Source organism: Phalangium opilio, unplaced genomic scaffold, assembly GCF_054372755.1.
Source record: "Phalangium opilio isolate 3A_F unplaced genomic scaffold, DU_Popi_V2 ptg000240l_1, whole genome shotgun sequence".
NCBI classification, from domain to species: Eukaryota; Metazoa; Arthropoda; class Arachnida; order Opiliones; family Phalangiidae; genus Phalangium; species Phalangium opilio.
The window spans coordinates 504,960-528,551 of NW_028324224.1; the positions used below are offsets into that span (position 1 = coordinate 504,960).

Below are 23,592 nucleotides of genomic sequence, written 5' to 3' on the forward strand. Positions count from 1 at the left end.
TCGTTAAATGTTGATTCGTGTGAGGCTGCCAATTTAGGAAACTCTAGTCCTATGCTATGTGGTTTTGGAAATAGTATACTAAACTCTGATGTACCACCAGGTATTAAGTTTAATTAATTTATAAGCTCGTGAAACTCTAGTTTTAAGTTAAAATATACGTTCTTGGAAAACTAGCTCCTGCATTTCACTATGGCATATCAACTATAAGAACAAACCAAAGGGGAAGAAAGAGAAGAAAGAAAGCAAAGTAAGATGATTATTATGTAACCTAAAGGCAAGAAAATCATGTAACCGTCCGATAGGTTACATGATTTTCTTGCCTTTTTGTAATATAACAATATTTCCAAAACCTCACTGGCTATTGGTTTACTTTCAGTACTGCACACTCATCATCCTACGTAGATCTAAATTATAAGACGTTTCTGAAAGAGATGGTTCTGCTGCCCAACCCATCTTGGGACGTGGTAGTTAAAGGACACGACAAGATACACCTGAATGCTGAAGGATTTGTTCGCAGCGCTGTTGAATGCAATAAAGACTGGTCTGAGGATATTCTTCTAACTGAAGTATTTAAACAGTTTCAAAGTCGCCTACCTCCATCCACAAAGTAAGAACTAATACGCACCAAGTGGGGAAACGTCGCTCCCTCGTCCCTCGGCGGGGGGTAAAATTATTTGAAATACGTCATACTACGTTACTGTCATGTGTGTGTTACGTCACGTATATACGCTTCGAGACATAGAACGTGACACCATCTGTTAACAACGTTCCAAGTAAACGAACTGTACAGTGCCACGTGACTGTGACATTCTATGACGCATTTCAAAAATATTTTACCACCCGCCGCTGCCTTCTTTGAAGTCTCTTTAAAGGGAGGGTGAAGTGGAAAATAAAGTGATTTTTAATCGATTCTTCTACTAAGACCTATCTGCATAGCAAGTGAAACATCCAGGAAATATCTCGTGCTAAATAATGCTCGAAATAGAGCGTGACTTGGAAATTTTGTTCACAGGAAGGCAGGGCGTTACGCGGTTGGTCGGAGGGGCTTATTTCAAATTATTGGTGAAATCTGAATCTATTTTAATTTTTTAAATCATTCAGAGATATTTCCTGGATGTTTAACTGTAGGCAGATAGGTCGTATAAGTAGTAGAAGAATCTATTAAAAATCACTTTATTTTCCACTTCATCCTCCCTTTAAACGGAGAATGAAATGGCAAGACAACCGTTATTTATTCGGTTAAATAAAATGTTTCGAAAGTTAACATTATAATTCTATTGTTTTTGTTAATTAACCGCCATAGGGATTTTAAACCAATTATCTACTTTAAAAAATCCCTATAAAATCAAGGTTTGTATAAGATGGTTGAAAGACTCAGTTTTTATGACTAGCTAATGACCTTGTCTGTGCCAAATGGCACACTACTAAGTTAGGGTCTCGCGTATTCAATTTTACCAGCGGGCTGTTTCTGCCAATAGTTTACTAGTTGTATTGGATGTTATTCTATGATTGCGGAAATATAATAAATGGATTGTATGAAAAATTACTTCACAAAGGTTTTCAAACCCAATATTTGACCCCCCCCACAGATTTTAAACACTTGAGTTGAGACAGTCTATTTTGTCAGAAGTAAAATAACTTATACGAAGTGATTTTCTATAATAGTTCAAATAGGCCTTCTGTTGTGTAGAGATTTACGTTAAAGAGGTGATATTGTCTACCCCCTTCTAAACCTATTTTTGTCTCTACCTTTCTCTCTCGAGAGAATATTGAAGTAGGGGGAGGATTGGGGGATGTTTGCACGCTTGCACTCAGTACTTGTTTCGGGTTTTTCTCGCCACGTGGCAACCCTAAAACCGTAGCGGATCTGTCGATAGGTGGCTTGCGATTGGAGAGCTTCGTACTTTTTCACACCTCAGACGGGTTAGACGAAGGGCTTAGCAGATCACTTCCTATGGGTTATTTTACTTCTGATTGAGTGAATCGGACACACTATACACTCAGTCATAGCACGGTATCTTGGTAACTTTTACTTTGGGTTAGTTATACTTTTGGTATTTGTTACAGGCACTAATTAACAAGTAACAACGTCCGCGACAGCCTAGTCTTTCAACTATTTTATAGAAGCATTTGCTAATATGAACAGAAGATTTTTGGTAGTTTTATATTAATGATGTTTACGTTATTTCATAATTCAAAGTCGATTAAAAAGGGTTTTCTGGAAATTACATTTCCCTTTCAAACCATTGAGTCTTCATATAATTGACTCAATCATCAAGTCGAATCACAATTTCGTATTTTGAATGATTTTTGGAGGAGCAAAATAGTCACTTCCTTCTTGTTTCCAAAAATTTAAACTTTTAGATGAAACGTTATCATGTTTTATTTTTCAATTCAGAATTGAACTTCTGAGAGCTTGTGGTACTCGACTGATGATACCCACAATAAGTGGCACAATTACAGGTTATATGATTCATAAAGTATGGGGAAAAACCGCCTTGTATATCAAGCCAAATACGACTCTGCTAGACTACCATCCAGCGAAATCAAAAACTGAAACTAGTTCTGGTGATGATGAAAACCAGGAAAGTGAACCTATCGAAAAGGCAAATCGCCCTGACGATTCCATTTTGGAAATTGCATCATCCAATTCAAGGAATTCTTTGTCAAGTAAATTTTTTTTATTATTGCATGTTTGTTTTAAAATTGTAATTGTCATGAACAAATAAGATTCAGAATGAGAATGTAGAAGGTATTAAAGGGAGGGTAAGCGCGTTATGTAGGGGCGGAGCCTCTAGTAAGCTTCTCTCTGCATTTTATCTTCCATAAAAATGCAAGAGAGAAGCTTACTAGAGGCTCCGCCCCTACATAACGGGCATACCCTCCCTTTAAAAGGAAGGTGAATAGAAAATGGAGTTGGGAGAACATATGTGAAGTATTGCAAGGTTACAGATGCCCTCCCAATCTCTTGTAGTTTAGGCTTCAGGCACGCCTCTGAAATATTTTATGAAAGACATTTATTAGTACCTATATTGTCAATAATCAACAATTATAAACGCAAAGTCTTATTCATATCTATAGACATTTTGGAGGCACATAGCAGTTTTACAGAGTGGCCCCAAAAGTGCTCCTTTCATTTGGAATTTTGGATACAATTTACTATCCTTCAAATGTTTCATAACATTTGCAATATTTTTGAAGGTCGCGATAACACTTTCTAAATAAAGGGTTTTCGCTTGGACATGCACTGTAGATTGCATTTGTTTCGGAAGTCTGTTTCTGATAAGTCTGCCATGAATTAAAGGGTGCGTTCCTTGGGTCAAACTGAGTGGAAAATGTCACCAGAACATGGGATCTACTACACATTCAGTTAGGGAGATATGTGCTCCCAAACATTTACCTCTAAAACAAGGAAGTACTAGATCAGTTTAACATCGTTATTTAGAGATATTGTTCAAAATGTCCACCATCGACGTTTACAAACCATTCTTTCGAATGATTGACACGTTGGGAGGTTTTTCATAGTTTCATAACCTTCAATTATTCGTCTTCCATATGGCGGAGTTCATTATAGCTCACTACGCCCTTTGAGCACTGGGTTGTTGGAGATCTTTTATGGGACAATGTTTGCGAGCTGACGTCTCTTTTGAAAATAAATATGGTAGACCCCATGTTCTCTCTTGAGTTTGACCCTAAGAACACACCCTTCAATTTATGGCAAACAAATAAGAAAAACATTGTATTTTTGACCGCATTCTAAATCGATTATTGTACACTTGATGCAAACCCATATTTATTATTTCAGTAGTATTGACTTTTCAAATTAACTTAAGTAATTACACTATTATAGTATAAAAATATGTCCACTTTGGCCACATTCTATGGGCAAATTTTACATATTGAACTTTATTTTTAGCTGGAAGATCATCGAATGAACTATCACAATTGCCAATAAATACGGCTTCTCCTTCAGAAACAAGCGATTCGACTAGTGCTTTGCCTTTAACAAGTATATTGCCACAACCACCAACCGTAGTCACAGAAACCATCGAGCCGTCTATAGATGACGTACCATTAGGAACTAATAATTCACCAAGTAGATATTTGTCAACCTCAGAAAGTTCTCATAATCAAGGTATTCCTTATTATCGTGCTGAACTTGTGAACATCTTAGACAACTCTGATGGGAATTACTACGATTCTGCTGTTTTGAATGATTATTTGTCATTCGCTTATGATGATGACCATAGTAATGAATCGGACAATAGTCAACGCGATCTGCCTGACATTAATGATGCGATTGCACCCGTTGAAGTCGAATCAACTATAACAGTCAAGGATATTTTGTCTGAGCTGTCATTACAATTGACAGATATTAATATTTCAAAGTTTAATATCAACCGAAAAAGTGTTTTGGACGGGGCTTTACGAGGTTTTAAACGAAGCTCATACAAACCAATGAACAAAATGTCTGTATGTTTCTCCGATGGCTTCAAGAACAAAGAAGGAGCAGTCGATTTAGGTGGTCCCAAGAGAGAATTTCTTCGATTGTTGTTGAAAGAGATCTTTTCATCGTGCATATTTGAAGGACCGGATGATGAAAGATATCTAACCTTGGATAAAAAAGCGTCAGATGATGATTTCTATTTCTATGCTGGACAAGCGGTTGCTGTTTCCGCTATTCACGGGGGACCCACACCAATGTGTTTCTCAGAAACCCTGTGCAAGATGATTGTTTCAACACTGAAAAACTGCCATCCAGAAATAAAAGATGTAATGGATTTTGATTTACGTGAAAAGTTAAATGAGGTGTCTAGCTCAGAAACATTAGGAGAACTTCAATGTGCGGCTGCTAAATTATCCGATTTAAGATCAATGTCTGGAACCCTGAAACCAATCTTGAAGTTGGAAGATAAGTCAAAAATTCTAAACGAACTTTGTTACTTTTATGTAATTGAAAGAGTTACCAATGTAGCAAAGCGTTTTTTTGATGGCCTTGAAACTCTTGGACTATTGAACAAAATGCGTCAGCATCCAAAACTCTTTAAAACACTATTTACTAAGCCCGAAACACCAAGAAAGCTGACAGCTGATTATATGCAACAACTATTTGACAATAAGGTATTCTCCGAGCGTGGAAGTAACGCTTACGATCTTGAAAATAAGGCAGTAGCATTTTTCCTTGACTATCTTCAAGATGCCCAAGAAGGTGAAGCTGCAGTGTCTCTTGAAAGAATTTTAGTTTTTGTAACTGGGGCAGACCGAGAACCCCCGCTTGGATTTTCCCCAGCACCATCTATTAGGTTTAAGGAGAATGATTTCAAGAAATACCCACTGCCAACAGCAAATGCATGCGGTATGATATTATATTTGCCTTTATGCCACAAGACGTATGATGATTTTAAACATTTTGCCGATTACGCTTTCTCTGCCACGGAAGAATTCGGATTTGCTTAGTCACCTGTGAAAATCTAAAACATATCAAACCATCTTCACAAAACCATTTTTTATATTTCCCGTAGATCAGTATGTTAAAGCTAAGCAGGAGAATTTATTATTGGAGTATATTTTTTTCCCTTAAAGCAATTGCATATTAAGATATTAATATTTTGAATGCTTCTAAATCTGCTAGTAAGCCCAGTGAGTTTGACCATTCCAACTTGAAAACGCTTTTTGAAGACGTGTCTTTAGTATTTTTGTTTGCTTTAGTATTTTTGTTTGCTTTACATTTTTTGAAAACATTGTATTTGCCTTCATTTTGTAATTCCGTATAAGTAAAACGAAAGTTACATGTTAATTAATTATTGAGAATGATTTATCTTCGAAAAATTCTGAAATAACGTTTATTTCTTTTAGAAACAGTTATTATTGGTGTTCATAGTACCGAAGTAAAATATTCAAAACATTTAAGTAGTGATTTATACCGTGGTTTCCATCATCTTCTAAGGGATTTATATTATAAATTAAATTAAGAGGCAAACCGTGCAAGTTTACATCTGGTACAATAACAGAATTGTTAGTTTCTATTGGGTGAGAGAAATTCCCTTCAACACCATAACTCAGAGGATCATGAATGTAAGAATTATTTTCTTCTGATTGACGGTAGAGGTCAATACGATTGGTAAACCATAGTATGATAGGGGAAAATCCTTGAGTAGTTCCACTACCAACGGGATATACAAGGCCCATGCACGCTCACTTCGAAGGGGGGTCCCTCACTCATATATATTTGACTTGCGTGGTTGATAGATGGCGCTTCTTGGTCTATTTAAAACGGGGGTCGTTCCTAAAGAATAATTTTCAGGGGATTTTTGTTTTTTCATAAAGGTATTTAGTCAATGTGAAATAAAGGTTTTTGCCAATGAATTTTTTCTCTTCTTTTACAGAAAGTGTAATAGTAATTATAAAATAGAGGACTGCTTGAATGGTTGTCTCATTTTTTTATTATATTTATTCATAACAGTTTTAAGTGAATACATCACATTGAGTTTTGGAAGAATATATCACAGTTTAAAATTTTATTTAATAAATCACATTGAGTTTAAATGAATAGGAACTAAATTCTTATCACATTTTTCATGAATAAAATGGGTTGAATGGTGGAGGAATTGAGCTATCAATCTTGTCCCTGTATGATTTTTATTCTTCTTAATCCCCTATATCTAAACTTTAACGACTTTTCTGTTTAATGGTTTTGAATTTAATTTTTTAAATTTTGCTTTCAAATCTGTTTCATCTCTGGCGTAATTATATAAGAGAGGTCTGATAAATTTTTCTAGCAAAAGCTTGGGAAGTTCGGTATTCTTGCATTCTTCATCACAAGTTAGTGGTTTTTTAAAAAAAGGAAGGATAACCTGGACATACGTTTGCAAGGTGTTTCTTTTCGGAAATTGTTTTATACTTGACTGAACAAAGTCTAAAACTGATTTCAGCATACATGTTAAGAGTCTACTGGGATATTTCAGCCCGCCATGATCTTGTGCTTTTATTAGGAAATAAAGAGGCCCCTCTGAATTGGGTTGAATCAATTTCTCTAGGCAGTTCCAGCAGTCAGTGTGCTCTTCAGCAACTCTCACTATGTAGCCACCGATGAGAGCAACAGTACAGTTTCGGATAGTGATTTGGCACGATTCTTTAAAAATAAAAAATAAATTAGCCCACAATTTAACATTCATGAGACTACTTTCAGTACTAACCATTATGATGAGCTCTTTCGATTAAGGATAAAATATATGCTTGAGAGTTGGTTATTTGAATATTCAGATCACTTTGTATGTCAATAATTTCATTGGCTACAATTTTCACAGTTGGGGTTTGTTGTAAAGCTTCTTTGCAGGTCAAAGTTTCCTTTACATTTCCATCCTTGGACGCTTTTAAAATTCCCAATTTAAGATGTTGTTCAATGGCTAGTGTACATTGCCGAGCATCCATTTGATCATTGTAGCCACCGGAGCCTCGTATATGGCAAAAAGTAAGCTCTACTATGTCACTAGAAAGTTTTCTTGTTAGAACATAGTGAAACCCTGCATGAAGTAGATACTTTATTAAAGCCACCGTGGAATTAGTTGTTATGGTCAAAGCTTCAAATGTTTCTTTCGTTAGCTTTTCCATTTGACCACACGCATTATCCTGGATTTGTTTAATGAACGGTAAAAACTTATATTCTAGCCATTCTAAGCGCTCATCGTCAATTTTATAAAATGGCAATTTGTTTTCATTGCGCGAATGGACTCCATGCGTCAAGTTTGATATATCATGGATTTGGTACCATTTGTAGATCATCTCCATGAAATATATAGTTACTTCTAAATCTTCCTCCACTTCTTTATCACATAAGTGTAGTTTTAAAATTGTTTTCAATGCAGAAGTGAGCGGTTCCGAAAATATCTGAACAGCCCTCAACACGTTCATTTTTTCAAAATTGGTCGGATATACCACTTTTCTGGTAAGAAACCTTACAGGTTTGACCAGACTACCCTTTTGTAGATTATAAAGCCACCGTATAAATTCAGATTTAATCAGCAAGCCAATGTAAACAAATGTCCTAGCAAGGAACTGATTTCGAAGGTTTTTTATGACGTGGCTCTGATCGAAAGCGATGAAAAGTTTTCTGTTCGAATCATTTGGATGCTGAACTTCATGCGTTAAGGTGCCATTTCCAAATTTTGCGAAGGCAGCGGTGTTTATTTTAGCGTTGTCAGCAACTAAACGTAGAACTACAAATCCTGTGCCTTCGATGGCTTTAATAACATCTCTTGTTAACATATAAAGCTGCTCTCCAGTTATATTGGCCGTGTAAAAGTAAGCAACTGGCATACGAAACTTAGTTGATATCCCTTGAAATACGAAACACAGAAGGTGTGTCGCTAATTTTACTTCCTCTTCATTTACGTTTAAAGATTTACTTGTTGCCCCAAAAAATAAATCTAAGTTACGGTCGTATATTAGTTTTGACTGAATACTCATTTCATCCATAACAAGCGAACCAAGCTTTTCATGTTCATTGGTAATCTTCGAAAATTCAGTCTTCAATCTCTTTATTACTAGATTCGTTATACCATCTTCCCCAGATGCGTGACCAATAAAGCGCTTCAAGGTTATCCTATGAGGTAAATGTAAGACCCCCATTTCTCGCAAGAAAGTATAAGCGGAAGGCGACTTCTTGTAAAGCAAACAGCAAATCTTCAATGTTGATTCCACGTAAGGTGGAGATTTCTTCCCGAACGCAAGAACTTGTTCCAGTAAGAAACTTGCAGTTATATCATGGGTTTCCTTGGCAGCTTCTTTTAATTTCTCAAACTGAATGTTTCTCATGTCTTTTTTCTCCTGTTGCAGTTCTTTATTCTTGTTTAATAAATTTCCTACTTTTTGGATTAATTTTTCTATTTTTTTCTTCATTTTACAAATAGTCCTTCTTTGTTTACGGGTATTAGTTTTAGGTTTACGCTCACGAATAATAGGCGTTGCTTGAGTACATTTGTCTTCATATTTTGGAGCATCCATTTCCTGATTGGTTTGTACAGCCACGGATAACTTTGCTAGTGGAATTACATTGTATTGCTCAGGAGGCAAACTGTCCGAACTCGAACTAAACAGTTTTTTGCAAACATTGAGGTTTGAATAGTCTTCCTTGCTAATGTTTTCACAATGAGTTATATTGCCAATTGGAGATAAAGGAACATTCCTTATATTTAGTGGAGATGCGCTGACTCTTTGTTTCTTTGGTAAAGGGCTTTTAGTAGAGTCTTCAGTTAGATGTAAAACATCCATGTTTTCGGTAAAATGACTAGATCTTCCAGGTAATAATAGACTAGACTGGGCAAAGCCTGTTTTAGGGGTGCTTGCGACTAAAGAATCTAAACTATTTTCATCTTCTAGCATTAATTTGTTATTTTCATCAAATATCACAGATGGTACTGCGTAAAGTAAAAGCCGTCTCCTCTGTCCTTGGCAACTAATGCTATAATCAGCTTGCCTAAAATGCCTACTGCAAACTCGAGCTCGTTGAACGTTGATATTAACAACGTCAGATGAATTAATGTTTTCGTTTATTATTGCCGCTACCCATTTCCTTTTTAGGTCTTCCTTCTTGGGAAAACAGTGAAAACTGACTCCCTCTGCGGCCATTTTCTTGTCATTAAGATGACATTGCGGAACAACGCAGAATGGCATACTTGATTAAGCCCCTATAAAGTCATTGAGTTAAAAAAGAGACCACTAATTACTAACCTCTGTTAATTACAAAACAAAAAACGAGTGGCTAAAAGTGCGCCTCTTTTTAGGGTAGAAATAATTAAATAAAATAGGAATATTGTGGAAAAAGATTACAATAAACAAACTAATTGGCAATAACTTGGAAAAATAGCAATATTTTGGGGTAAAAACATACCCAATTTAGTAATATTTTGGAAAAGGGTGAAATTTACCCAGTTGATAAACCTTGATAAATAATGATAATATGCAAAACAGGCGCACATTTAGCCGCTCATAACAAAAATACTAGTCAAACCAGAAATAATTGACATTGATAAGTGAATAAAAATATCATGCCTAGGTTAACCCAGCAGTGGGTGCCTCAAAATATGTGAAATTAATTTCTAGGTTGGTTATTATCTTTGGTTTCGAAAAAATATTAAAAAAATGAACTTACTAATTAGACTTAATTCCCACGAAATCCCGTTGCGCGCTCCCTCGCAAGAGGTTCGAAACTTAAGAGCAGACAGCTGGTCACGTGAGGTTTACGTAATTTTTTTAGACGTAAGCGCGCCTCTAGCGGAGAATCGTGGCGATTTAAAAGGTCCGGAAAAAAATAAAAAAATTGGCGCCCGCATGGGCCTTGTATATCCCGTTGGTAGTGGTAGTTCGTAACGTATGGTGATTCCACTCCATCCTCATCGTGTTCAGGGACCTATTTATACGGCCCAGGTAAACAAAATGTAACGCAAAAAGATGCATGTCGTCGGTAGCGTTTAACAGTCCATGCTCTTCCATGAACACAAAAATAGACCTGTAGTACGATCCTACCAGCCTATTACATTCCGCCCACAACCTCTCTATTCTTTGATTGTGTACGGATAAACCGGTTATATAACTGCCGCGGTTTAAACCATTTCGTCTGAGCATTAGCCTGGCTACGTCCACGTTTTCGACTCCTTTATCACCCCGAACTCTCGATGGCGTTCCAAAATGTAACGTTGCGGTTTCAAAAATAGTGAGTACGGTTGCCGCTCTGTTATTCGTAGTGCACTCAAGATATATTAACAAGTTGGGAAAACCAAAATATTACCTCTCCGTGTCGAGAAGATTATATAACCTTAAGTATCCAATGAAAACGTCGACCTTTTTGCGCCTTGATAGATATAGGAGGTAATGAATGAAATATATCACAATGCACGGGCCTTGATAGATATAGGAGGCAATGAAGGAAATATATCGCATGCACGGGCCTTGATACATATAGGAGGCAATGAAGGAAATATATCGCATGCACGGGCCTTGGTAGATATAGGAGGCAATGATAATCTCTCTCTTTGCACGAGAGGTTTATCTTTAATATTTAAATAAATATAATTATTTTTAATGATTTTAATCTTCAATAATTAACATTAATAATAGTTAAATCGTTTAAAATAAAGTTATACCTATTATCTTCTCAAACTTTGCTAATATTGACGTTTAAAGTGAAGGGTACCCCTCTTCCCGCATTCTTGAAATTTTGGGGTATATATACGATTCGTTTCCATTATAATAGTAAGGAAAAAGCGCAATTGCGAAAACCTTTGGTAGCGATCCTACCTTAGGGAGGCTAGACGTTTCTCGTAACCCTAGCTGATCGCCGCGTATATCCTAAAACCAAACGATGATAATGGAGTAAGTAGAAGCCAATGATACAGATTGGTGTCTATGTGGAATAGACGGAAGACCAGTGGATGGTGGTGTTAGAAGCCAGTGTAAGTGGAGACGGGTGTCAATGTGGGATTGACAAAGAACAGAAGATGGTGGTGATTAGAAGCCAGTGTAAGTGGAGACGGGTGTCAATGTGGGATTGACAAAGAACAGAAGATGGTGGTGATTAGAAGCCAGTATGTACAGACTGGTGTCCAAGTGGAATGTACGAAGACCAGAAGATGCTGGTGATTAGAAGCCAGTAAGAACTGACTAGTGTCCGTGTGGGATGGATAAAGACCAGAAAATGGTGGTGTGAGAACTCAAGTAGATGAGCCATTTCCGTGACTGTGAAAGCAGTTCGGAAATGGCGAACACGTTTGCTCCGATACGCAAACTGCGAACGCGGTCACGTGGTTGTAACAACAGACAGACACACAGACACACAGACACACAGACACACAGACACGGCCGTTACAGAACCTCTCCTGGACTACGTCACACGGAGAGGTAAAAAGCGACTATACCCATCGATACATCCGTGTAGTACAAATCGCCACGCTATCAGTTTATGATTAGAATCCATATGCCTACGAGAAATATTTTCGAAAAATACTGTAAACGAATATAAAGACTACACACTCAAAGGTTTTGAAGCCTAAATTGTTTTCTGCCCACCTCAGCAATAAGGAATCACGCACAAAAATGTACTTTATCCTTCAATCTCTATTTGAAAGGTTACCTTAAAGCATGGAGGAAACTGAGCCTGCAACACATTTACTCCTCTTCAAGTGAAGAATATATTTTGTCTTAACCTTTAAGACTCAGTGTCCATCTTTAATGGAATAGTGAACTGAGATAAAAAGTAACCCTTACCGAAAAAAACCCTCTAAAAACGTCTTCAGCCCAACCTAAGACGTGTTTTAGAGGTGGTATTTTCGGTAAGGGTATTAAATCGGTGAGGCCTGTTATTGGAAGTGAAATACTATTAAATCGGAGCCTAGGAGATATCTCGGAGGCTCCGATTAAATCCTGCCTAAAGGTCACGGTTTATTAACCATAAAATATAAAAGTAAACTTCTCTATCTAAGCCTAAACACATCTTTATCACTGTAAATAAAGAGGGTATGTTATGTGAATATACTTTAATATGACCGATATACTCGCATATTCTCACGACTGTTTTTTTTCAAATAATCTATTGTCTAGCAACATGACAAAACGCATTGCGATTATAAATATTTGAATTTACAGCGTGTAAGAAATCACGTAGAATCTATATAATTGTTTAAAGTCAACATGGTTTCTTACATCGCCTATAACTTGCACCTTGATATAGCAAAAGAACAAATTTTTCTAGTAAATTTGACCAATTCCGAAGGCTTAGGATTGGTAGTTAATTTTATGAGATTTTTGAGAACTCCGAAACCAGTTCAATCGAAATGAACTTTGGCTTGGATGCTTCGACAACTCCGATTTTTTATATGTTCAATGTGTTTCTTTTAAAAATCTTAACCTTTTATCGGCTCAAAAATACTTTTTCTCTCAGTTCACTTTTCATTTAAAGGGAGTATATATTGCAAATTGGAAAATCGTCCGTTAACGCATGTGACGGCTTTTTTGCTAACTTAATTAATTCCATGTTCCCAATCATCTTTTACACCCTTAGAAAGAGTTAGAAAAATAGTGCAATCACCTAGGAGTACCGCTTCGCGTACACTATGGCTCTACCCCTTTATCAGGGTGTAAAAGAGTATAACATACGTTAAACACTGTAGTAGTCAGGCCTCCTTATGCGAGGATGAAAAGGAAAATTAAGTTGTATTATATCATGCATAGTTAATCATCCAGGAAATATCCCCATTGATTTTAAAAAGGAAGAAATCTTTTTGCCTGCTGGATAATCTAAAATTCCTGATTGGGTATCGCATTAAAGGAAGTATCTCACTGATGTTGTAACTTTCACCTAACATATTTTAGGGGAGATATCGCTAGATTCGCTACTATATCCTTGAAAAAAGGGAGGGGCAAACACGAATAGGACTAGCATCACTCATTATGCGTGTTTCCATATGAAAGTTTTCAGTAATGTTGGTCTTATCCAAGCGATTTTATCTTTACGTTAGTGATACCATAAGTTTATAACTTATCTCCGATAAGTATTCACTTCCACTGTTTTCTATGGATATTTCCTAATGAGACCTTGTCAGAAAGTGACAAGTCAATTTATGGACTACCTATACTGCTCTGTGAATCCATTACCTAGCATATATACTTGTCGCTTTTATATTATTGGTTACATCAAACCGCGGGAATTTACATTTCAGCCAAAACTTAAGGCGCGTTTGGACAATCTAACTTTAATCAGGTGACAAGGTTGGAGTGAATAGTCATTCCTGTTAGTCATGTAATATGAACGTTTCATATGACTGTACTATTGTCAGGACGAAACTCCAATTTTAATTGGATAAGTAGGTTATTTGAATCGGGCGAACTAAAGTCGTAGATGGAGCAAACCAATCACAACTGGCTAAAGTTGGATAGTCGTGCTTTATTGGCTACAGTAGACATCTCCGCCCAAACCGCGCGCGAGTTTGTTCGAATTTTTGTCGCATGGTGGCCCTATTCTTAAAGGTTCTGACATCACGCTGTCGTCTGCTCTATGACAAGCTCTCATTAAGCAATTGACTTGAGTGACATACTTATCAGAGATAAGTTATAAACTTGGATACTAACCATAAAGCGTTAGCACACTGTACATTGTAAACTCGTCTCTGAATTGGTTGTCTTCGCCGCAGAGCTCTACCAACTGGATCCAGTATTTGAAGTCTTTCTCTGACTCTATGTCGTGGAACCCTAATGCCTCGACTTCTAAGACCGCCTATAATGTAGGTCTCGCCAACATTGTGAGTATTCCTCAGCAATAATATTATTTGGTTGTCCAAATTTTCATCCGAAATATTATTGTTCTCTTCATAATTAAGATATCCTCTATGCCGTCGTAGCGAACGCGCGCTAATTCCTAAGAACAATGCCGTTTGTTCCCAATTCATACTCAGCCTATATCTACAGAACATAATTTGCTCTTCTGTCACGTGCAGCCGAGGCCTGCCAACGTTATCACTATGGATTACGGGACAAAAATATGGTTCAGTATATGTATCGCTAAGAGACTCTAGTCTTGAGTTCACAAAATTAAAGAACGAGTTTATGTCTTCAAAAAGACTACTCAAGATACTTTGAAGTTGGTTTTCTTCTCCCATCCGAAATCGCTCTAAGCATAAGAGGATCGCACTTAAAACGTTAGAATGATCCTGTAAACGTCTGTGGTATGTTTCTAGCACATTAACATCATAACTGTACATATTAACTTCGAATGAAACACAAAATCGATGAAGCTCAGCGAAGTATTCCTGAACGTCATTGCAACGAATACCATTGAATGTTAATAGACTTAATATTAGTACTCCGATTATGGCCATCATGACGAAGTGTACTGATAACAAAAACAAACGTTTTTATCAAAAATAAGGTCATACAAATATAGTCGGTCTATTCAGAAAATTTGGGCAGCTTTGCTGTAGTTTTGAGAATTCGTTTTTAAGATATAAATATCAGTAACTAAAATTAGTGCACCTTTTAAAGTAGAATAACAGATGCTCGTGAAATTAATGAACAGAATCGGCTTCTTCAATATTATCGTATTGACATTACCAATCACCATAGAAAATTCGCCGGTGAGGCGATAACTTTCAACTTTACCAGTAGTACTAGCAGACGAACTTTTTAACAGCTTGCTACCAATCGGGCTGTAAGTAAGCTATAGTGAGCCTTTGAAAAACCACAGTCTTCTAAATCACGCGTCTCTCGGTCGGACACATTCTGCCCGTTCAATCGGCCCAAAACACTTATCTCGCCGAAGCCTACGAAATTAGTAGAGGCCCATGCATGCCAGGATTTTTATTTATTTCGGGATACTTGAATTCGTCAAAATGTACCAATTTGCGCTCTTCGCAAGGCAGTTTCCAGAGAGATTCAAAACGATTTCGCGCCTTGTTGTAAGTTATCGAAATGTACCGATGCAAGCTACCATCGAAAGGCGAAACTTAAATTATAATAAGTTTTGAGTTTATTAAAAGTGTTCTGTTACCACTTCCGAGAAAACCATTAAATAAATGGCAAACGCTTTGGAGCTTTCCTTATTTTCAATTTACGTTCTTTATTTTACGTTTTAGTTAGAATCTATAGTGGCAATACCAAAAGTATATAGATGTTAAAACAAAAAGTATAGTTAGTACAATCTTTATCCCTAGTAGCACTGCCGACGTAGGGCCTACATGGTTGGCTTTGTGTGTTACCGACGAGTTGGTAAAAAGTCACTAATAAGTCGGGAGAGTAATGGTTTGAAAGTCGAAATGTCCGCCTGGAGGGACGACGGCCCGCCGGTTTTCCTACTGTTTTGAGGCTACTATAAAACGACTGTTGGCCGACTATATGTCGGCGTCATTATGCCTACCTAAAGCCGCGCTCAATCCGACGATTTCGCGATTTTTAGTATAGGAACGGTAAATCGTCGGTAAAGGGCTGGTAGAGTAAGGGTTTGAGAGTCGAAATGTCCGCCCGTCGGAACGACGGCCCGCCGGTTTTCCGACTGTTATGAGGCGACTATAAAACGACTGTTGGCCGACTATATGTCGGCGTCATTACGCATACCAAAAGCCGCGCTCAATCCGACGATTTCGCGGCTTTTAATATAGGAACGGTAAATCGTCGGTAAAGGGCAGGTAGAGTAAGGGTTTGAGAATCGAAATGTCCGCCCGGTGGGACGACGGCCCACTGGTTTACACGACACGAATGAAATACGACTCTCATCCAACACGTTTGAGAGTCGACTTAACCGCCTGTCAGCAAGAGGTCCGACGCTTTTGCGATGATCAAACCTTAACTCGAGGCCCGACGGTTTTGCGACGATCAAGCTTTAACTCGAGGCTTCATTCGCTTATAATAAAGGATACTGATACCTAGTATTGTAATTTCTTTATTACATTTTCAATGAAAATCGCTTTAGAATTTGTACTTTGAATATTTCAAGTAGCATACAGGTTGAGCATCAATTATAACAATTTCAAATATTAAACAATGTATTCGATATTACACGACTAGTCGAATGGAAATATTAGCTGCCTTGCTAATTGGTTTTAACAAAAAGTAAAATTTTTTCAGGGCTAGTATAATATTTACATCAATTAAAGTATTTATTATTATTCATTGTTAATATCTTCGATGTGGCCAGTTACTATCTCTTAAATTACAAAAATCTTAATGAAAAATATGCACTTACAGATTTTTTAAAGAAAAAGAAAAAATACAATTCTAAAGGGTATTACTTGACATATTTTTCTCTTAAAATGTTTGAAACCGCATAAAAATTCTGTAACTAAAACAAATTGAGATCTATTTTGGAATTCAGTATTATTTTCACAACCAAAAATCTTTAAAATACTTAATATATAAGGTTTTTGAACTCCAAGCGCCCCAAAACACTTGCTTCTTTTATATTCAAACAAAGAAACTGAAGGTATACATAAACGTTTAAGTTTTGGTTTCACTTTATAGGGGTGTGGTTCCCAGCAGATGAGAAGCTAGGTAAAAAGCAAAGGCTTATGCATAAAACTGGCTCTAAGAGGTAGATAAATTGATAATTCAATAACAAAATTCAAACCTTACGTGACAAACGAAGGCGTTTATAGTTTATATAGTGTGACAAAGAAGCGTAGCAATGAAATTAAAAGTTAGCAAGCCTAGAACTAATCATTTTCGACCACAAAAATCTCGTTTAAACATTCTAACGACCCAGCCGCATCAGAGATATTGGAAAGGCTGACTTGCTTTCGCACTAGCAGCGCCCTCTTCGATGATGACGTGCATGGCGTTACCTTAGTTACGCCAATAGAACAGAGGCGTGTCACCTGACCCGAGAAATTACAGGAGAGAAAATTCAAACTAGAAAATCAGATGTGTTTTCTTGCTTTGCAGTTTTTTGTAACGTTATGTTTCTAGTGTTTCCAAAAATATAGTATTATCAACTTTTGATTGTGGGTCGAAATATAGTATAAGTTAAATATTTAACAAAAATATTTTGGTGGCATATGCGGAATAGTAAAACTCCAAAAAAACCGTCCCACGGAAAAAGAAGGCCTACCAACAACTTCGTTTTTCATTTTACTCTTTTTAAACGTGACAATACCGAATCAATTGGCAAAAATGGGTTACATGTTTAGGACGGTAGGCAAGCCTACTTCAAACCACCACAGTTCCAACTGTCGGATAAATGTCGGTTACTAAACGGCCTAAGAATAACTTTGCTTTTAATTTTACTCTTCTTAAACGTCAGAATACCGACTAGCGCGAGGGAGTTGGTAATCAATTGGCAAAAAATGTGTTGGAATTTTCTAGACAGTAGGCAAGCCTACTTTAAACCATCTCAGTTCCAACTGTCGGATAAATGTCGGTTACTAAACGGCCTAAGCATAACTTCGCTTTTAATTGTATACTTCTTAAACGTCACAATACCGACTAGCGCGAAAGAGTCGGTAATCAATTGGCAAAAAATAAGTTGGAATTTTCTAGACGGTAGGCAAGCCTACTTTAAACCATCTCAGTTGCAACTGTCGGATAGACGTCGGCATTGCCAACTAAAAGAAGTAGTCGGCTCCATGAGTCGGAAAAGTGTCGGAATAAGCACGGTACAGCCGACTGGACCGTAAACCGACTATTCGACCTTTAACCGACTGTTATGCGGAACGCTTGTGCTACTGGGGATTGCGAGGGGGTAGACACTTCACTTTTTTGTGTAACCCTGAGTTCAAATTTTGCTGGGTTCGCAAGAGTTCGTGCGAGTTCTTCTGAGTTCGAGAGAGTTCGTGCGAGTTCATTCTGAATTCCAGAGAGTTCTCGAGAGTTTATTCTGAATTCGAGAGAGTTCTCGCGAGTTTATTCTGAATTCGAGAGAGTTCTCGCGAGTTCATTCTGAATTCGAGAGAGTTCTCGCGAGTTCATTCTGAATTCGAGAGAGTTCTCGCGAGTTCATTCTGAATTCGAGAGAGTTCTCGCGAGTTCATTTCCACTTGTACACCGAGTTCCTGAAGTGTCAGCCCCCTCGCTTAATTGCGCCCTGTAATATGAGTAACCCCCTTTCACCACAGAATAGTGTCGACCCCCCTTTGCGTATGATTACCTTCACGACCGTAGCTCAGGGAACAAGCCGTGAACAGGCTTATAAAGTAGCTGATGCTAGCTCTAGTACCAAGAATTCACGTTTGGGGTGCTAGCATCATGTACTACTTTCTGTAAACCTATGACGTCAAAAAGCTCTTCCCTGATTGGTTAGTTCGTGTAGGGGGTTGAGAGAAGAGTAGTTTGCTTTCAGTTTACACGGCGTCTACAGCCAAAGGCAGGGAAGATTGTACGAACTGTACTTTTTGTTCTAATATCTTTGTACTTTTGTTAATACCATAAGTTTATTATCCTCCTCTAAGTACACAAAACGCTATGCTTCCTATGGCAATAGTGTCTGTCTGGATTCCTTTACAAAGACCCTATACCCTATCCGTAACATGTATCAACTCAACATTAATACAAAATTGTGCTGTATGAGCTAGCGCTTCCTACATATTCTTTACTACGCTTTAGGCCTGACACCTGCCTCGAACTCGCCAGAGAGAAGAATTTTGGGGTTCGGTTAGAAAAATGCTTTCCCCCCCCCCTACGCGAGAGATTAAAATACGAAGTTTTGAGATATCGGGAGGGGGGGTTCACCTGCCAGCTTGACTACTAACAGAAATACTGCTAGTGAACTCTCCCAAAATATAGCTCCACCCATTTAGTAACAGTCTCGGCCGTTCGGTGGCTGCACCTCGACAGAATTTTCTCTCTTTCGATCTTAGAGCCATACAAGTTCTGACGTCACGCTACCCTGCCGAAGATACCCGCATTTGTGTACTTAGAGGAGGATAATTAACTTATGGTAATACACAGGTTTTTTTCTTCGTACTCGTAGAATCTTTTTATATCCATCTATGTTCAGTTACCTTTTCGTCGGTATTTGAAAATTTTGGGAAAAAATGTAACGGAAATATACCGGGGAATTAAGTTTTTTAGGATACGGCCCGCTAAAATGATCTGCTCTACGGGACTTTGACATTAGACATAAAGTAGTTGGCTCGGCCCTTATTGAAAGTGTTTTCTTCGGATTCAACGGTTCAAATATCTTGAAAATTTACAGAGACGTGTAATGAAGGTTTCTAAATTGTTGTCCAAAGTTTCAAAGTTTAAAACCAATAGTTATTTTTCCCGAAATTCCTAAAAATTTGGTTTTTGAGTGAGCGCAACATTATTAATTGTTTCAATTCCAACCTAACGAAACCTGCCCTATAAAAGATGCAACATTTTGCTAAAGAAGATGTATTCGACCAAAATAACGACTTTCCAAATATAGTTAAAAACGTATAGAAAACATTTCCAATAAGAAAGCGGCCTAACCCAACCTATTTTTTTCAATTCCAAACTAAATTAATTAATTAACCTTATTAACTATAATACAACCAAACCTAACGTAATTTAATCAATTCCAATTAAACGTAACCAAACCAAATTTAATCAATGCCAACCAAATCCAACCTTTTCAAATTTAATCAATTCCAACCAAACCTAACCTAATGTAATCAATTACAACTGCAACGAACCTAATCAATTCCACCTTACTAAATTCTGTATCTAAGAGCTTTGGGAGGAACGTGGTTTTGGAGAAAATGGGAATCTGAAAAATTGTGATAAAAAATCCGATTGGGAGAAATGGAAATCTTAAAAATTGGGAGAAAAAATCCGATTATTAAGGGGGAAGTCTAGCGTTTTGAAGAAATAAAGGCAAATTTTCTTGAACTAAATACAAGATAACTAAATAAGATAGAACATCGCGGTTTGTTTTAAAAATAAATTTAATGTCTATTGTAGCGATTGATATAGTTTTGAGAATTTTTTAACTATAATTACTATTCGTTAACTTTAATTTAAAATAGAGAACTCTCTGAACTGAAATCTCCAGTTCTAAACACTCGAATTGCAAAATTCCAATTGTCAGCGGTCCGTACCGAGGCTTTATAGCGAATGATTTCCTTTGGTGACTCTAGCTAGAATAGATTTAAATTAAATGCGAAATTTGCAATCCGAAGCCAGCTTTTCAGGTTTTCCAAAGATGGCACCACTATGTATGAGTTGGCTTTTGATATAAACCTTATCTCAACCCTGGGCGAGTTCTAGGCCTTCCTGTCATTCATTCGTCCACGCCCTTGTATAACCCCATGCGCCCAGAATTTTACCGTCATATTATCTTTCCTTACACCGTCCTTCCATTGAATGGGGAGGGGGGGGTGGGAGATTTTTTTTTGAATAGGCTATTCTTGTGTATCTTTTCTCGAAGGTGGGTGAATTTTGTAGCTATTTTTTATATGGTTTGATAGATACCAACTATTTCTCAAACCCCCATCTTCTTTGTCCTGTTAGGGATTAACCTTCCCTGCTTTTTCTAGGAAGGGTTCGACAGTTATAGCCTTTATTATTTTGGTTCCATAGAAATGGTTTCGCCTGCATTAGCAGCATAGACTGTGCCCATGAAGTTTATTTAGACATGACATTTTTCGCACCTCCCCCAAACCCCCTTCTCAAGAGACGATTTTTCGAGCCATCTATATTTTCGATTAGGCAAAACAAATATGTTAAGTGCTGCCTCTAGTGGCTTATCTGCGTACTTCAAATCGCTAGACTTCCCCCTTAAATCTGAGATGGGGAGAAATGGAAACATACCTTAAAGTTAATTAAAACCATAACACAAAAGCAATTATTTCTAAAGTTGCACAATAAATGCTTGAGTACAACTTACAGACAAAATTGATATTAGAATTAATTTGTTAATGAAGATTAATTAATTCATTTTGCAATTTGCCGAAAAGTGCACTCACTAATTTTCGGACTGTTTTGCACCGCCTAAATGACTGTCGAAAAAACACTACAACAAGCATGCTTGTACCCGAGTAATTTCCGAAATTACCTCTTCAATATCTGACGATCGTGTGAGCTAACGTTTGCATAGTTAAGCACCAGAGCTCTGTCTTTTTAACCATAAGCTACGTCACTTTATTTTAAAATTACCCAGAAAATTGGCATGGTATTACATGAAAAAATTATGGATAATACGATTTTAGTTTATTTTGCACTTTATTTTATAATTAACTGTAATTATCCATAATAATTTGTATATAATTCCAACCTATACAGAGTCTGCAGTATGAGTCTCCTGAACTACGGTCTGCAAAGTAGCGCGAGCTGTTTGAATATCTTCACCTCAACTGTATGGCTTTGCAAAATAGCGCATCCCAACAAAAAAATGTACTGTGGAAGGCAACGATAAAAAACAAGCAAGCGCGAACGCTATCTTGAGGGGAGAGAGCGACCGTTTTTCTGAGGGGAGAGAGCGACCGTTTTTCTGAGGGGAGAGAGCGACCGTTTTTTCCGAGGAGAGAGCGCGGCTATTGTAAAGAGGGGGAGCGAGGTTATTATAAAGAGGGGGAGCGAGTCTATTATAAAGAGGGGGAGCGAGTCTATTATAAAGAGGGAGAGCGAGGCTTTTATAAGGAGAGGGAGAGAGGCTTTTATAAGGAGAGGGAGAGAGGCTTTTATAAGGAGAGGGAGCGAGGCTTTTATAAGGAGAGGGAGAGAGGCTTTTATAAGGAGAGGGAGCGAGGGTATTATAAGGAGGGAGAGCGAGGCTTTTATAAGGAGAGGGAGCGAGGGTATTATAAGGAGGGAGAGCGAGGCTTTTATAAGGAGAGGGAGCGAGGGTATTATAAGGAGGGAGAGCGAGGCTTTTATAAGGAGAGGGAGCGAGGGTATTATAAGGAGGGAGAGCGAGGCTTTTATAAGGATAGGGAGCGAGGGTATTATAAGGAGGGAGAGCGAGGCTTTTATAAGGATAGGGAGAGAGGCTTTTATAAGGAGAGGGAGCGAGGGTATTATAAGGAGGGAGAGCGAGGCTTTTATAAGGAGAGGGAGCGAGGGTATTATAAGGAGGGAGAGCGAGGTTTAGAAAGAGAGGGAAGGTTTTGAAGGGAGGGAGCGAGGTTTAAAGAGAGGGAGCGAGTTTTAGAAAGAGAGGGAAGGTTTTGCAGGGAGGGAGCAAGGGTATTATAAGGAGGGAGAGCGAGGTTTAGAAAGAGAGGGAAGGTTTTGAAGGGAGGGAGCGAGGTTTAAAGAGAGGGAGCGAGGGTAATAAAAAGAGGGAGAGCGAGATTTTGAAAGAGAGGGAAGGTTTTGAAGGGAGGGAGCGAGGTTTTGAAAGAGAGGGAAGGTTTTAAAGGGAGGGAGCGAGGTTTAAAGAGAGGGAGCGAGGGTATTATAAGGAGGGAGAGCGCGAAATATCTAAGGAGGGAGAGCGAATTTCGAATTTTGTCCGCTTTGGCTCGCCATAGTTTTCACCTTCACAAAATATCACTTTCCCATGTTTAGGTCCATGACAGTAACAAAACTTTACATCAAGTTGATTGTTGGTTTGACCCGAGGGTTGTTTCACGGGTGATAAAATATCTTTTCGGACGCCCTTTCTTTTTCGGTGTTGAGTCTATTTGTGGAATTGCCTTGTTTGTCGCAGCTTTGGAAAGTGCCAAAGTGGTAGCAAAATGGGTATCGTCCCTTTCAACCGAATTCTCAATGGACCGAAATCCCATTTGACTGAATATCCCGCAATGATTTTAGATTTCCAGCCCAATGGCTATATTCCCGATGGACCGAAATCCCAATCGTCCGAATATGCCCCTAAAAATACATGAATATAACTTGAAACACTGTAACCGTCAGCGATTCGGTGGTGTAGTGGATACGAAGTTGGATTGCGAAGCGATAGGTTGTTGGTTCGAATCTCAGAAAGGTATGTTAATAATATTAAAAGTAAATGTTTCGTGATACTAATAAAAACGCTCACTTTCATTCCTTTCAAGGCAAGAGATGTATAGAATTAATAAACAAATTGTGCTTAAAATGAAGTACAGTCTTAATGGTAGTTCTATCAATATCTTTAAGTTTTAAATTAAAATTTTAATATTTTGCTTTCGGTTAGGTTAGGTAAGGTTAGGTTTGGTTTGGTTCCAATAATTCGTT

General features: G+C 37.8%; 2 protein-coding genes across 2 annotated transcripts; one reads left to right on the forward strand and one right to left on the reverse strand.

Annotated features, from left to right (window-relative positions):
- The first annotated feature begins 209 nt into the window (after positions 1-209).
- Positions 210-5,960, forward strand: LOC149612612 (G2/M phase-specific E3 ubiquitin-protein ligase-like). Its single transcript, XM_089858380.1, has 4 exons — positions 210-247; positions 377-607; positions 2,399-2,670; positions 3,917-5,960. Exons 2-4 carry the CDS (start codon positions 432-434, stop codon positions 5,455-5,457), a joined length of 1,989 nt encoding a protein of 662 aa, XP_089714506.1. The 5' UTR covers positions 210-247; positions 377-431; the 3' UTR covers positions 5,458-5,960.
- A 581-nt stretch (positions 5,961-6,541) lies between these two features.
- LOC149612613 (uncharacterized) lies at positions 6,542-9,672 on the reverse strand. Its single transcript, XM_089858395.1, has 3 exons — positions 8,487-9,672; positions 7,197-8,426; positions 6,542-7,132 (listed from the first exon to the last, which is right to left on the reverse strand). Exons 1-3 carry the CDS (start codon positions 9,670-9,672, stop codon positions 6,663-6,665), a joined length of 2,886 nt encoding a protein of 961 aa, XP_089714521.1. The 3' UTR covers positions 6,542-6,662.
- Between the last annotated feature and the right edge of the window lie 13,920 nt (positions 9,673-23,592).